At 38.5% G+C, this 14,188-nt stretch overlaps 1 protein-coding gene across 4 annotated transcripts in view; it reads left to right on the forward strand.

The window, feature by feature from the left end:
• The window catches only part of HESO1 (Nucleotidyltransferase family protein), a 95,053-nt gene extending 91,694 nt beyond the window's left edge, over positions 1-3,359 (forward strand). For all 4 annotated transcript variants that reach the window (XM_087678223.1, XM_087678232.1, XM_087678243.1 and 1 more), the window contains one exon: positions 1,307-3,359. In XM_087678223.1, coding sequence (XP_087534349.1) covers positions 1,307-2,608 — 1,302 coding nt within the window. In that variant the 3' untranslated portion in view covers positions 2,609-3,359. The remainder of the gene's footprint in view (positions 1-1,306) is intronic.
• The last annotated feature ends 10,829 nt before the right edge of the window (positions 3,360-14,188 follow it).

A 14,188-nucleotide genomic window follows, 5' to 3' on the forward strand; every position in this document is an offset into this window, starting at 1 on the left:
CCCCATGAGATTATTACTGCAGAGATTGGAGCAGCACCTATAGTCATGGAGGCATTATTTTAGTCAATAACTTGCTTACAGAGGATATGGGAGCTCCCTAGATATGGGAGCTCCCTAGATATGTGTATTTGTGAGCGAGCAAGTTCGTAAAGATTTCTTCAGCACTAGCTCCAAAGTTAGCACACTAGACACTACCACTATAGCAGCACCACCACACCATCCACGAGTTAGAGGGGTCATAGCAAACCAAGCAGCACACTTTGTAGAGCATGGTTTCCACCACCCCATCACCATGCCCACATCCTTGCCTTCGGTAGATTCGAGCCATCATTGCTAGCCATAAGAGACAAGTACCTCCTCTCATTGGACTCATTGTCTTGGACCACCTTGTGATAGAGATTCTTGCCTTGAGGAGAGTACAATGTTTCTAGAGAGTTGTATTGATTGGGGTGGGATCCAACAGATCAGCTGAAGGATCATCAAGAGAGCACCTTGTACATGATGGTAGTCTATACTTGCAGTCGTTAGAATCGTTAGCATTGGAATAGTTGATCGTTTTCATTTTCATTGTTGTTTTCGAGTTGAGATGACACGGTCAGATGTACTTATTTCTTTGTGTCATAGGCCATTCTGGCTTTTTGGAGAGGTAAATACATGTTTATTTATTGTTATATTCTCTGTCTTTGTCTCTGTCTCTGTCTCTATCTCTCTATGGGGCCTGTTCTGGCCCCCTTGCTGTCACATCTTACATCCCCCCATCCTCACTTGATGGAGTTAGATTTGCATGGGGTTGTCGTACCTCTCAGTCTTACATCCTCAGATGAACATACTACCTTGATGGCTCACTAGATGATGAGGCACACACTCATTGCACAAACAGGATTTTTCATTTTTCACTTTCCTAATACCATGAGGATATTCTCTTGAACATGGATACATCTTATACCCGGTTTGGCCTTTAGGAGATGTTAATCTCTGTGTGTGTGTGTGTGTGTGTATGTGTGATGTTGTGGACTTTGTGGGTGCTGTTTTAACTTTTTTATATAAGCCATAATGAAGCCTTTTAGTTCCACTTGATACTTGTACATATTGTTTAATATAGCAAGGGTAGTTGAAGTTCCTAAAAGTTTAGTAGTTCTGCTATAGGGTTAGTTTGTAAGCCCGGAAGGCAATTGGTCTGAGATTGAGATTGCAGGAGCACATGTAAATTGATGTATCGTTGCTACTTTGCACAGCAAGAAAATTTTAATCTGCATGCAGCATTTCACATCATGCTTGTTTGTTCCTGATTTCGTGGTTTTCATAGGTTGAAGATCCTTTTGACCGCAAGGAAAATTGTGCTAGATCAGTTCAAACATCAACTTTTCAGTCTATCGTGCATGCTTTCTCATCAACTGCAAGTGCATTGAGTCATCCACCACTTCATCTTGGGTTGCCTTCACTGCTGGAAGTTCTATTTCGCTGGCCAGTTGATGTTCAGGCACATGGAATCAGGTTCTGGCTTTCAAACTTGTACTCCACAGAGAGTAAGACAATTCACGTGAAAGCACATGAAGTTCTTCCTTCTAAAGGGAGGAATAGAATACAACGGGGAATACGAACATCGACAGCATCTTGTAAGAACCAGCCATCGGAGGCCTTCCTTGAAAGCACCTTTGAAGCACAGTATGGGAAGTGGATAGTGGATGATCGTGAAACCTATCAGAGGAAAAAACAAGGAAAAAAGAAAGAGGACCCCTCAACAGTGCATTTTACTGATTTGGGTGCAGATGGACACACAGCAGAAGTAAAGGAAAAGAATTCTCTTAAAAGACTCAGCAAAACCACTTTGAGGAACAGGGCTTCAGATGTAGACTGTCTTGTTGGAGCTAATACAGAGACTTTCTACCGACAAGATGAGATTCACAAGAGTTTGGAGGAATGTTTTTCAGATGGTAGAACCCATTGTGAAGGCCCTGCAGTAACCAATATTGCAGACAGTACCTTCCAGCTGGAAAAAGGTGGCAACCCAACAAAAGCAAAGAATCATCTAAGTGGAAAAGGAAAGAAAAAGGAGAAAACTGCCACCCAGGTTATTAACACAGGCAGTGAAAGCTTGAAAAATGAGAGGATTGAAAGTTCTAGAAACTCAAGAATGAATGTGCGGGATGATATTGAAAGGCAGTCCTCCAAGACACCTCCAGAGACACTGAAGACCGTGTTGCAGGATCAAGTGGACTCAGTAATAGAGAAAGATCTGAACAGACAGAACCGCAGACAGAGAAGACATCAGAGAAGACAGAGAAGGGCACTAAGTGAGGAAAAACATGCATTTACTTTGATTGCTAACAAAATTGATTTTCAAACATTCAACATAGAATCCAGTAAGGGTACTGCACCTGATTCTGGTGACCATTGTTCAACAGAAAGGGGAAAGGCTGTTCAAAGGAGTCAGCTGCAGACACAGTATCAGATTCCAAGAGCACAAAGGTGGACCCGGAAATTGAAAGGTGAGGAGAAACAAATCGCACTAGGTAAAGAAATTTCTAGTAACTCAATGCTAGCAGAGCGGGTGCAGAGCATGAAACTATCAGATACAAAGACTACATCTGCAGATGAAGTATTATAATGGAAAATTTGGGCTCATGTTAATTGCAAAACTGGCCAGTCGGGGTCAGTTGGAGGCCCTTTGGTTCTTCACACGTGAGGTGCCTTGTAACATAACTTTTTTGCAACTCACTGAAGGCTTTCAACGAAAGCTTGGTAGCAATTAGTTTTGTCTATAATGGGGAATCATTTAAAGAAACTTGTGTGTAATCTATTTCACATATACTGGCTAGCCTCATTAAAGCTCTGTACTTATAACATGTTTTCAAAAAGTAGTGTTCTCCTTAGTCGCAATTTAAAACATTGAAAATGAGTGAACACTTCACTCTCCTGTTTTATGCAGGGTTTGTCTCTGTATGTAGTACAGACTGATCCATACAGTACTGTACCGTACGTATTCATACAATTCTGTATGAAAAAACAGGGCCTTTTGGTCAGAACTCCCTTCCCCTGTTTGGATTGTAGCCATCATTGAGCAACCAAATGGTGACCATTGTTTTGAATCACCAATTCCTTAGGCATGAGTTTTCTCAAAGATCACAACAAACGCTATTGAAATGCTCTGACACAAGGTTTTTCCATAACTTCTTGGTGCTGGTCCAATTAAGAGAATGTAAAGGTGCCTTGTGACAATTATTACTTAAGGATGAGTTCACATCATTGGCATTGGCAGGCACACCTATTAAGTATTCTATGCTCACACACACACACACACACACACACACACTCTCTCTCTCTCTCTCTCTCTCTCTCTCTCTCTCGTAAAGAATATGCATACCAATCAAAACAGAAGTACAAAAGTCAAGGCAGGGTCTCTCTCTCTCTCTCTATAGCGTCTTCCTCTCAACATCTCTACAAAGTCCACACTTCTCTTATTTGTATGATTACTCTTGTATAATGTATACACTCCCATCTATGTGCTCGCAAGTTATAGCACATGTGCTTGGAGCATATGGCGTAGAGATTTTGGTGTGTTACCCTTAAGTATTCATCTTATATATTCTAATAGCATTGCTATTTAGACTTTAAACATATGTTTTATTATCTTTGGTCCAAAATAATCAAGTTGAAAAAGAATCGTACTTATATCGTACCATATGTTGTAATATCTTAAGGTACCATTTAGTAATATTGTATGGTATCGTACCTGTGATATCTAACAACTATGTTTTTATGATAAAAACTAATACTTACCTTGATATGTGGCCATCTATGAATGTGATATAGTATCCATTGCCATGTTGAATGCATTTGTGGATCCCCATGATTGCATAGATATCAAGTAGGCCCTTTCAAAGCCGTAAGACCATGTATGGGGTTTGATGCTTGTCCAATGCCAAAAGGCTAGGAAGTTGGTGTCCTAATAATAGGAATTGAAACCTTAGTGTTTGATAGTTGTAACTATATTGGGTGAGGTAATAAAATTTCTATATGCGTAAGTTTCAACTTGAACAAAAGGCATGACGATCTGTAAGCTTAATTTCACATGCTGTGTCCTAAAACTAATATAAGGAGATGCATTTAAATACTCTAATAATTAATCTAATTACAAGATTTTGTTTCAAATATCTAATGACATGTTGATATGTACATTGACGTGACTATTGCACTTATGCCTTAATGAAATTACTTTTGTGCCATATGCAAATGTTGCAGGCTTAGAAAGATGTACTAACATTCACATTGCTTTGCAATAACATACCTTAAAGAATCCCTTGAAATAGATAGTAATGCTCTAAACCTCTACCTCATCTACTTGCATTAACATGTTTTTCCACTATCTTGTCACTTTCACTAGAAGTACAGAACTCAAGGGAGGATTGAGAGATCAAGAAGATGGGCCACTTCTACTTGTCAAGTTTCCAATCAAGACTATTCAAAGCATGGCTTTCCTAGATGTGAATGCGTTAATTCTTTTTTAATTTTAGACAAAGGCTTATCTTAGGACTTAACCATATCTAACAATGTTATTCCCTTCAAGGTGAATGGTCAAAAGGATGAGCAAAAGTGAGAGCACAAGTAGAAGCAAGAAGCAAGAGCAATGGAGGTTGGAGCAAGAAGAGAAAGCGAGACCACATGTGGAAACTCCAATTGTCACAATGTGCTACTCGTCTTTTCTTATTCTATTATCATAGTAAGAATAAAGAACACAGTGGGAGTGATGGGTAGTTTGTACTTGCAGTGTATAGGTGTGCAGACAATAAGTACAAGATAAATGTAGACAGCTAGGTACATCTGTCGTTTAGCCCCCAACAACCTCCCATTCACTTAAGTAGGAAATAAGGAAAAAGCGACAAAGTACAATGCATACATATAAGTACAATAGGATGAGGAATAAACTTCATCTCTTTCTATGCCTATTATCTTTCTAAGGAAGGCATAACATTTCACTAAGAGAGTTTTAGTGAGCAAATTTGTAGAATTTTCACATCTAGAGATCTTGATACGCTTTATTTGCTTGTTCTCAACCACCTCTATGCTAAAGTGGTAATGAACCTCAATATGCTTGGCATTTGCATGAAAGACCTGATTATATGCCAATTAAATGGGACTCATAGAGTCTGGATGAAATGTAGGAGTCATATTTGGAATATCAAAGTATGTAACAAAGTGGTCTAACAATAGGGTCTCCTTGCAAGCATTAGTGGTTGCGATGTACTTAGCCTTAGTAGTAGACAAGGCAATGTATTTTTACACCTTGGATATCCAAGAAATAGTACCTCTAGCAAAGTTGAAGACATAGCCAGAGGCTGCCATAGCAAATGCACAAGTTTTTAGTACCCTTGAGATATCTCATGATATAATTCATGGTATCCTAATGTTGCTTGCCAAGCATCGCCATATAACAAGCCATAACTCCCATTGCAAATACTATGTTAGGGCAAGTGGCTATCATGGCATACATCAAGCTACCCACTACGAATACATTTGGGAACTTGACCATCTCAACCCTCTCATCAACTGACTCGGGATAATTTTTTCTGACTCACCGTCACATGAGAAGGTAAAGGGGTGCCAATTAGCTTTACACCTTGCATATGGAACCGCTTTACTTTGTGAATATACTCTTGTGACAAGTAGAGTCCCTTAGAGTGATTGCGCATATACCAAGTATATTAGAAGTATGCCCTATGTCTTTTATCATCATGTTCACTCCCATCAATAAACATGTCATCAACATATGTACCAAAATGATAATGCTACCATGATGGGTCTTCTTCATGTAAAGATACGGATCCATATCACTACAAGAATATAACTATGAATGCATGAAAGCATCAAACTTGTGACATAATTTCCTATGTGCTTGCTTAAGTCCATCAAGACTCTTTCTCAACTTGCACACTACGTGTTCCCTACCCTTTCTACAAAGCCCTTAAGTTGTATATAGATGTCATCATGCACGTAGATCCCCATGTAAGAAAGCCATTTTCACATCCATCTAGTATAAGTCTAGATTCGTCTGCACAACCAAGGCCAAAATCAAAGCGAAGGGAGGATAGTCATCTTAACTACATAGAGATTAACTAATCAAAATCAACTCCATTTTCATATTTAAAATTCTTAGTTATCAAACATACCTTATATGCTAGCTTAGGGCGACCAGGGGTGCTTTTCAACTTATACATACTTGTATGGAAATGCATGCTTGGCGCTAGGTAATAGAACCAAATTCCACATATGATTCTTTTGCAATGAATCAAACTCAAACTACATGGCCATATTCCAAGAGTAACTATAACCTTTTTGCATAGCCTCTTGATAAGTAAGAGACTCACCATAATCTATCACCATAACATAATGCATAGATGACTCATAATGATCAGGACGGTGCCAAGCTCTATTAGAGTATCTTGAGATGGGCCAGGGTGCCTTACATGTTGTCCTCTTTGTCCAAAATCATGATCCTGCATAGAAGGTGAATCGTGGGTCACTACATCATCAGCAACTGCTGTAAGCTATCTAACTTAGCTATATAGTAACAAGAGGCTCCTTTTGAAAGATCACCTTGTGTATCTCAATCACTGGATCTAGTTGCTTATACATCTTGCCTGTATGAAAGATAACATCATGGTTGTGGATAACCTTCCAAGCTTGCAGATTCCAAATGTGATAGCCCATCTCACCTAGATCACCATATTCAAGAAATATGCATTTGGAGGGATCCAACTTATTGTGTTTCTCCTTGGGTATATGGTAGAATGCCTTACATCCAAAGACTCACAAATGGATATATAAGGGAGGTTTTCCAGACCATATTTTCTTTGCAACTCTACTAGCAAGAGCAAAGCACATGAAGTTATTAATGAAGTAAATGGTAGTAGTAATTGTCTTAGCCCCAAACGTATGTGGTAAGCCTTCCTAACTAAACATATGACTGACTTTTTCTAGAATAGTCCTAATCATGTGCTTTGCAACACCATTCTGGGGTGGGATATAAGGGGTGGTCAATTGATGCTTAATACCCCTTTTATCACAAAATTGCTCAAAAGCACATCATACATATTCACCCCCATTATCAGATCTTAGGCATTTTTGCCTATGCCCCAACTAGTTCTCAACCATAGCAAGAAAGCCTTGAAAAGTAGGCAACAAAACTTCTAACTTTTGCTTTATGGGATAGGCCCAAAATTTATGTGATTGATTATCTATGAATGTAATGAAATACTTTGCAATACCCAAGGATTGGCAAGGCATGGAATCACAAACATCCGAATGAACAAGAGCCAAAGGCTCAATTGTGCACATAGTGCAAGACTTTTTATGTGTTATGAGTCTATCTTCTATATAAACAAAACAATCATCACATGAAAATTCTAGGGGTACAAAATATTATAAAAATGAGTCAAGAATTTTCTTTCTTTGAGGAACATATGCATAAGAGGGCGATACCAAAGAGATACATATGGAAGATCAATCATAGCCATGATCAATAGTGCTAAATTCAAGTAAGAGATAAAGGCTACCAGTCTTGGCACCTCCAATTAAAATGAGGTTGCTTTGTGTGATTTTCCATCCAAAATCACCAAACATAACATAATATCTGACATTATCTAATTGCCTTGCAGAGCTAAGTCTTTTAGTCAATTCCAACACATGGCAGTGTATTGTTGAAATAAACCCTTGGTCCTAACATAACTCTATTGAAGCATAAGACCGACCAAGGATAAGGGCTCCCTAGGCCCTACACTAAGTGCATCAAATTATTGGCTAACCCCTCTACATAAATAGCAAGGGATGTCTGATGAATATGATGATAAACGATCCTATGTGTCCATGACAGAATAGGAAGGTTCTCAATTGCTACATGACTCATAACCCAAACTAGCCATTGGCGGCTAAAATAGGACGTGTCAGCAAGAAGGTCCCAAAGTATTCCTGAGATAATGCTAGAAGGTAATTGTAAGAGCTTCCCTAGTCCACATTTGAAAAAGACATATTTAACAAAAGCATAATTGGCTAGGGAGTTTGCAACACGATTCCACTATCAAGGAACTAGTCGACAAGTCACCATCTCAAAAATATGTAGCATATCCAAGGCTGCACAACAATACATTTGTAGGATGGGATCCAGCACACTATAGGTCCCATTTAACTAATTGATCACTAACTGCAAGTTACCTTTCACCAATAAGTGGCAGGTACCACTATATCGGGCTATATTCAGCCCCATAATCAAGGCTTGATATTTTGTCATATTGTTAGTAAAAGAGTGTCCTAAATATACTCCCATTTTTATAACAACCCTACGTCAGGGATCTTTAATCACCACACCAATGCTCGCATGTTTAGAAAGGCGTCTAAAAGCTCCGTCAAAATACAAAGTATAGACCCAATCTTCATTGATAGGCCATGCCATACTAATTAGGTCATTGTACTTATGATAATCAAAGTTGAGCCGAGAGAGATGATGTATAACAGGTACAATCCCTCCTTCCTTACTAAACTAGGAACACTAGTTAGAATTATATGACAATGGTGGTACTAGACCTTAATATCCCACATGAAAGATCCATCTTGAACTCAATAACATGATAACCTTTACTCCACTAGATCACTCAACCTTGGTTGTAACAACGCTCTAAATATGGATGCTCAAGATAAGAAATGATTCTTCCCATCCGGTTGTCTTGGTACCTACTACTGCAAGTTAAAGTTGAATCATGAAGGACCTGCATAGGCACCAAGTCTTATGTCGGCCCTTACACATAGTAAGGCTTCACCTTATTCAAGTTAACTTTATTTTAAAACTCTACCCCTTGCAAGTCTTCTAAAAGGGCTGAAGAGCCATTCTTTCCTATATGTACAATTTTATATGGTCCATCCCATTTGGGTTCTAGTTTACTAGGACATAGCTCACAACAAGCATCGTAATACAGCACCAACTGACCCTTCACAAATTTATATTTCTTAGCCCAAAGGTTGTGAAGTGTTTTCATTTTCTTCTTCCCTACCTCTTGATGTAATAAAGCATGCAATCAAATTTCAACAAGATACGCAAGAGAAATAAATATTTCCTACAATGCTTCTACCTCACCTAGCGAATGATTGAGAGCAAATCGCACAGTGGGCAATTTTATATCCAATGGTAAGACACACTCTTCCCCATATACTAGCTTGAACACAGGGTGTGCCCTATAGCTCTTTTAAATTTCATATTGTAAGACCAAACTTCCACATACAATTTCTTATCCCAATCTCGCTTACTTTCACACACTATCTTGGATAAGATCCCTACAAGCTATTTATTCATACTCTCGACTTGACCATTTGCTTGCGGATTATATGGGGTAGTTATATTGTGTTTAATCTTCAAAGCTTCCTTCAAGGCTACTATGACCTTATTCAAGAAGTGTGCCCCTTGATCAAACACTATTTCCTTAGGTGGACCAAAATGGCAAACAATCTGTTCCATAATAAAATTGGCCGTCTCCTTAGTGTTATCCTTCATTGTTGCTCAAGCTTCAAACCACTTTGTAAAGTAGTCAGTTGCTACAATAATATAATGCTTCTGCATAGTCGAAGAAGGGTATGTTGGTCCAACAAAATTGATACCCCATTTTTTGAAGGGTAATGTAACTGAAATACGGTTTAGCGGCCACTTACGATTCTACTTGGCAGCGTGTCTTTGGCAGACATCACAGTACTTAACATAATTGAAAGATTCCTAGAAAATAGGTGGCCACCAATATCCAACATGGAGAGCTTTTTGGATAGTAAGCCGTCCAACAAAATGTTGCCCACATATTGAATCATGGCATTCCTCAAGAATAAATGGTACCTTGTCGGGTACTACGCATCAGTGATAAATCTCGTCCACACCTTTTCGATACAAGATACCTGCTATAATTGAAAAGTGTAGTGCTTTCTGCTTAATCTTTCTCTTTTCTACTTTGATAGAGTAGCCCCAAATCCCCCTATAGATAGATAATGCATTATAGCTGCATACCACGAAGGGATGGAAGATGTATTGATTTTGAATAGACCTTCGATGTCACTCCCTTTAGCCAAAATTTCCTTTGGCTTCTCGAAGTCCACAAGACATTACACAATGCCCAGTAACTTTGGTGGCTTACTCTTAATCTCATAATCAAACTCTTGCAAAGTAATTAATCACTTTGCTAAATGGTTAGGCCACCGCAACTTGTTCATCAATAGTCTAAGTCCCTCCGCCTTCATAAAAAATGCCAACTTCTCATAGAGAATATAATGCCAAAATTTCTTTGTCGCGAAAACCATTCCAAGGCACAACTTCTCCATATAAGTATAATTGATTTCAGCTATCCCCTATTTATGACTAGCAAAGGCTAGTGGATAATACCATTTCTCTTCTCGAATTCGGGCTAAATAGTAGCTATGATACTATGCATTGTTGCTACAAAATATGTAGAAGACCTCACCTCTTTTGGGTGCTTTTAGGATTGGCACTTTTGCTAATTCTTACTTTACATCCTCAAAAGATACCTAAACAAGCTTTGCTCCAATTAAATTGATAGTTAAAAGATAAGAAGTTTGTCAATGGCAATGTTCTTTTTGCTAGTGTATTGATAAATCTCTGACAATACCCCAATGATGACAGAAAGCTGTGTACCTCTTTTGGATTGCATGGCAGACTCATAGCGACTATAACCTTTATCTTTTCAGGGTCAGTCTCACGATACCAGCCAAGCTAACCACATGGCCTAGTAACAACCCATAGGGCACCCCAAAGATGCACTTTTGTGGATTGAGAGCAATGTAGAACTATCTGCAATGCTCAAAACATTTTCTTAAAATAATGAGTTGTCTTTCCCTTGTGGTGGTCTACCCCCAGATCATTGATGAAAACCTTTAACTCGTCTACGGATATGTCACCAGAAGTTTTATCAGTTATACGTTGTCAAGACCCTGGCACATTGTAGAACTAAAAGGCCATTACATGATATGCAAAGGTACCAAATACAATGATAAATGTCATTTTTAGCTTATCTTCCTCCGCAATAGCCTCTTGAGCCATTTATGTAGCATGTCTTTGAAAATTGTACACGTTAGTCATTGAGGATGGGAGGAGCATTAGTCAATCCAAATGGTGTGACACGATAAGCAAAGATTTCCCATTTAGTAGCAAAAGATGTTTTATGCTAATCATATGCACAGATTTGCTTGATTATATCATGAGAATCCATCAAGGAAGCTTATATGCTTCCTTGCCTGCTAATTTTTCAAGCATGTGATCTATATAAGATAGGAAATATTGTATCTTTGTGTTCTAGCATTGAATTTCCTGTAGTTTTCCATACTTGAATTTTGCCATTCTTTTTAAGTACCACAACTGTGGGTGACATCTTTGCATGCTCAAGTGCATAAATGAACCATAGCTTTTATAGTTTATCTAAAATCTCTTCACATGATGTGCATAGCGAGCATTCATAGGATAGGGCATTTGCTTGGTTGGTTTGGCATTGATTCCTAAGGAAATGCTATGAGGTGAGTAGCTATGGTGGCACTCCTTTCCATGCAAATACATCATCATATGCCTTGAGCAACTACATGAGCACTTCCTCATCTTCTTTATTTAAATATTAAAAAAATACAAGCTAAGAACTTCCCCCTCCTTTGTCAAATTCACCTCTTCTTTTGGGCCTTCAATGGGTCCATTGGTTGCACACTCTCTTTTAGCACCAAACATGGCAACAATCAAACCACCTTTCTTAACCTTGGTGAAGCATTTTGAGAGATCCTCAAGCTTGGGTTAGTAAGCTATCTTCATGTTTGGTTTTGTTTATGCCTGCTTAAGATGTTTCCTTCTCACATAGATAAGGAAATTGGGTTGGGTTTTGTTGAGGGGTCTTAGGATTTGTGTCAAAACTTCTATTATTTGACTTAGGGCTATGCTTCTATGATGTCTAAGGAGCATCAAAGGACAAGTCCTTAGGTCTTTTTTCCTTTTACCTACAATTACATACTCTTTTATTGTAGTTTTATGGATAGCAATGTTGAAACTCATTTTTGAGTCCTTTTCTTGAGAGAAAACACTTGATTTCAGAACTTTACTGCATTTATTTCATGGACAACCATACATTCTATTGCATCCAACCTCTTGTAGTTTTGGGTTGAATTACTATTATTACAGTAGCCCATTCACTCTTTGCTTTGCAGTCATAATGGGATATGCTTCAAGTGCTTTTGGAAATAGTCTCACTTTGAACATAGATAAGTTTGAATGGCAACAACTTTAACCATTGGAAAACCCAAATATGGCAAGTTTTGGTTCCAAAGAAGCAAATTAGACCATTAAAGACTAAAGGGATAAAGCCCAAGGAGTATGATGTAGAGGCTTGAGCTGATCATGATGAGTTATGCAAGTCCAGTATTACCTTGTCTTTGTCAAAGCGAGTTTACTCTAATTTTAGTTAGATTGAGGGTGGCACTTGGGAACTATGGGAGAAAATATATAACCTTTATGCTAGGAAAAGCCCTACTTCACAACTATATTGGCTTGAGAAACTCATGTATCTTCATATGAAGGAAGACATTGCTATGTCTCCTCATTTGAATGAGTTTCATTTCATTTCCATCCAGCCTACTTCGTAGGGAATTACCTTTGAGGAAAATATCAGGGCCATGTTCTTGCTCATCAATCTCTGTGAGTCTTGGGATACTTTCCACACTACCATAAGTACAAATACTCTTGCATATGGTTTTAAGCTCAAAGATGTAGAGGTTTCCTTCTTGTTGAGGAAGTAAGTAGAAATAATATTGATGCAACCCGTGCATCTCATGCACTCACTGTTACACGCCATAATGATAGCAGATATGATAATGACCGCAGTGGCAAAGATGCATAGTAGGGCATGTCAAAATCTAGATCTTGCGGGAAAGGATGCACTAAATTCCATGGCCCCAAGTCGTCTATTAGATATCATTATTGCATGCAATAGGGTCATATTTGGCCATTGTGCCATAAAATGCACAAGGATAAGTGAGATAAAGGCAATGGAAAAGCGCATGATAATACTAGGACTTCAGATGATTGTAGCATCACAAAGTCCATTGCTAAGATTAAGGAGACAAATGCATTGGAGTTCACTTTTTATTACATTTTGGCTGCTACTTCACCTAATGTCCAGTTGACTAATACTTAGTCATCTTTCTCTCATTATTGGTTGCTTTCATGTGACCCCATATCATGTGACCAATATCATGCTTGGTTTTATACCTATCATCCTATGATAGGTTTTGTGAGAGTGAAAGATGATCATGTTTGTGATATTGTTGGCTATTAAAATGTATGTGGTGCTAGAGGCCATAGGTACTAGAGTCATATGTAACCAAATCCCATAAACAAAGAGGTTAGTGTGTACCCAAGTTGAAAACCTATAAAGAGATCTACTTACTCAACTATGAATCAATCAAGTTATCCTCCATTTCATTATGATCTCATTTCCATTCTTCTTCTTCCCTACTTAAACTCCTATTTCTCTTGTGCTCTACCATGTTTTGTAACATGGTATTAGAGCCTCCCTCCAAGAGTTTGTGAGGTTGTCAAAAGCTTCCATTGCTGCATCGTGAGGTTTGGGAGTCCAAGTATTGAAGACTCTACTAGTCTTTGGAGTGGAGATTGAAGCGTCGTTCATTTTGAAGGCCTTCACTACCAAGAAGAAGAGGAGAGATAGCCATTAAAAAAGAGGCATAAAGTTTAATTTTTTGGTTCTTCTCTCTCTTTTCCATCAACTAAAAAGGGGTTGCTTAAGGGCTCTACTTGTGGCCAAGAGTTGGGGAACTGCTTGCATCAAGCACAAGGGTAGCTTGAAGGTATAAGTTGAGGGCTTACTTCCTTGAGAAGCTAAGGGGAAACTTCCAAAAGCTTGGGGCTTGCTCATTGTGTCGATAGAGCTAAAGAAGAGAAGAAAGGGAGTCATTTGGGCTTAAGGAAGAGCTTGAAGCTCTAAAGATTGATCACTTGTTGCGGAAGGACGTGCTCCCTATCATGATACATCTGAGACATGGTGCATTTCACATTGTCTAGCAACATCTTGCACCATGATTTTCTTCTTTTCTTAATCTTCCTAAATGTTTTATTTAAAAACTTAGCTTTCATTTAACCCCTGTCACACCTTTG

The sequence above is a fragment of the Lygodium microphyllum genome, chromosome 1, assembly GCF_053477565.2.
Source record: "Lygodium microphyllum isolate KBCC chromosome 1, Lygodium_microphyllum_v1.1.10, whole genome shotgun sequence".
In the NCBI taxonomy this organism is placed as follows: Eukaryota; Viridiplantae; Streptophyta; class Polypodiopsida; order Schizaeales; family Lygodiaceae; genus Lygodium; species Lygodium microphyllum.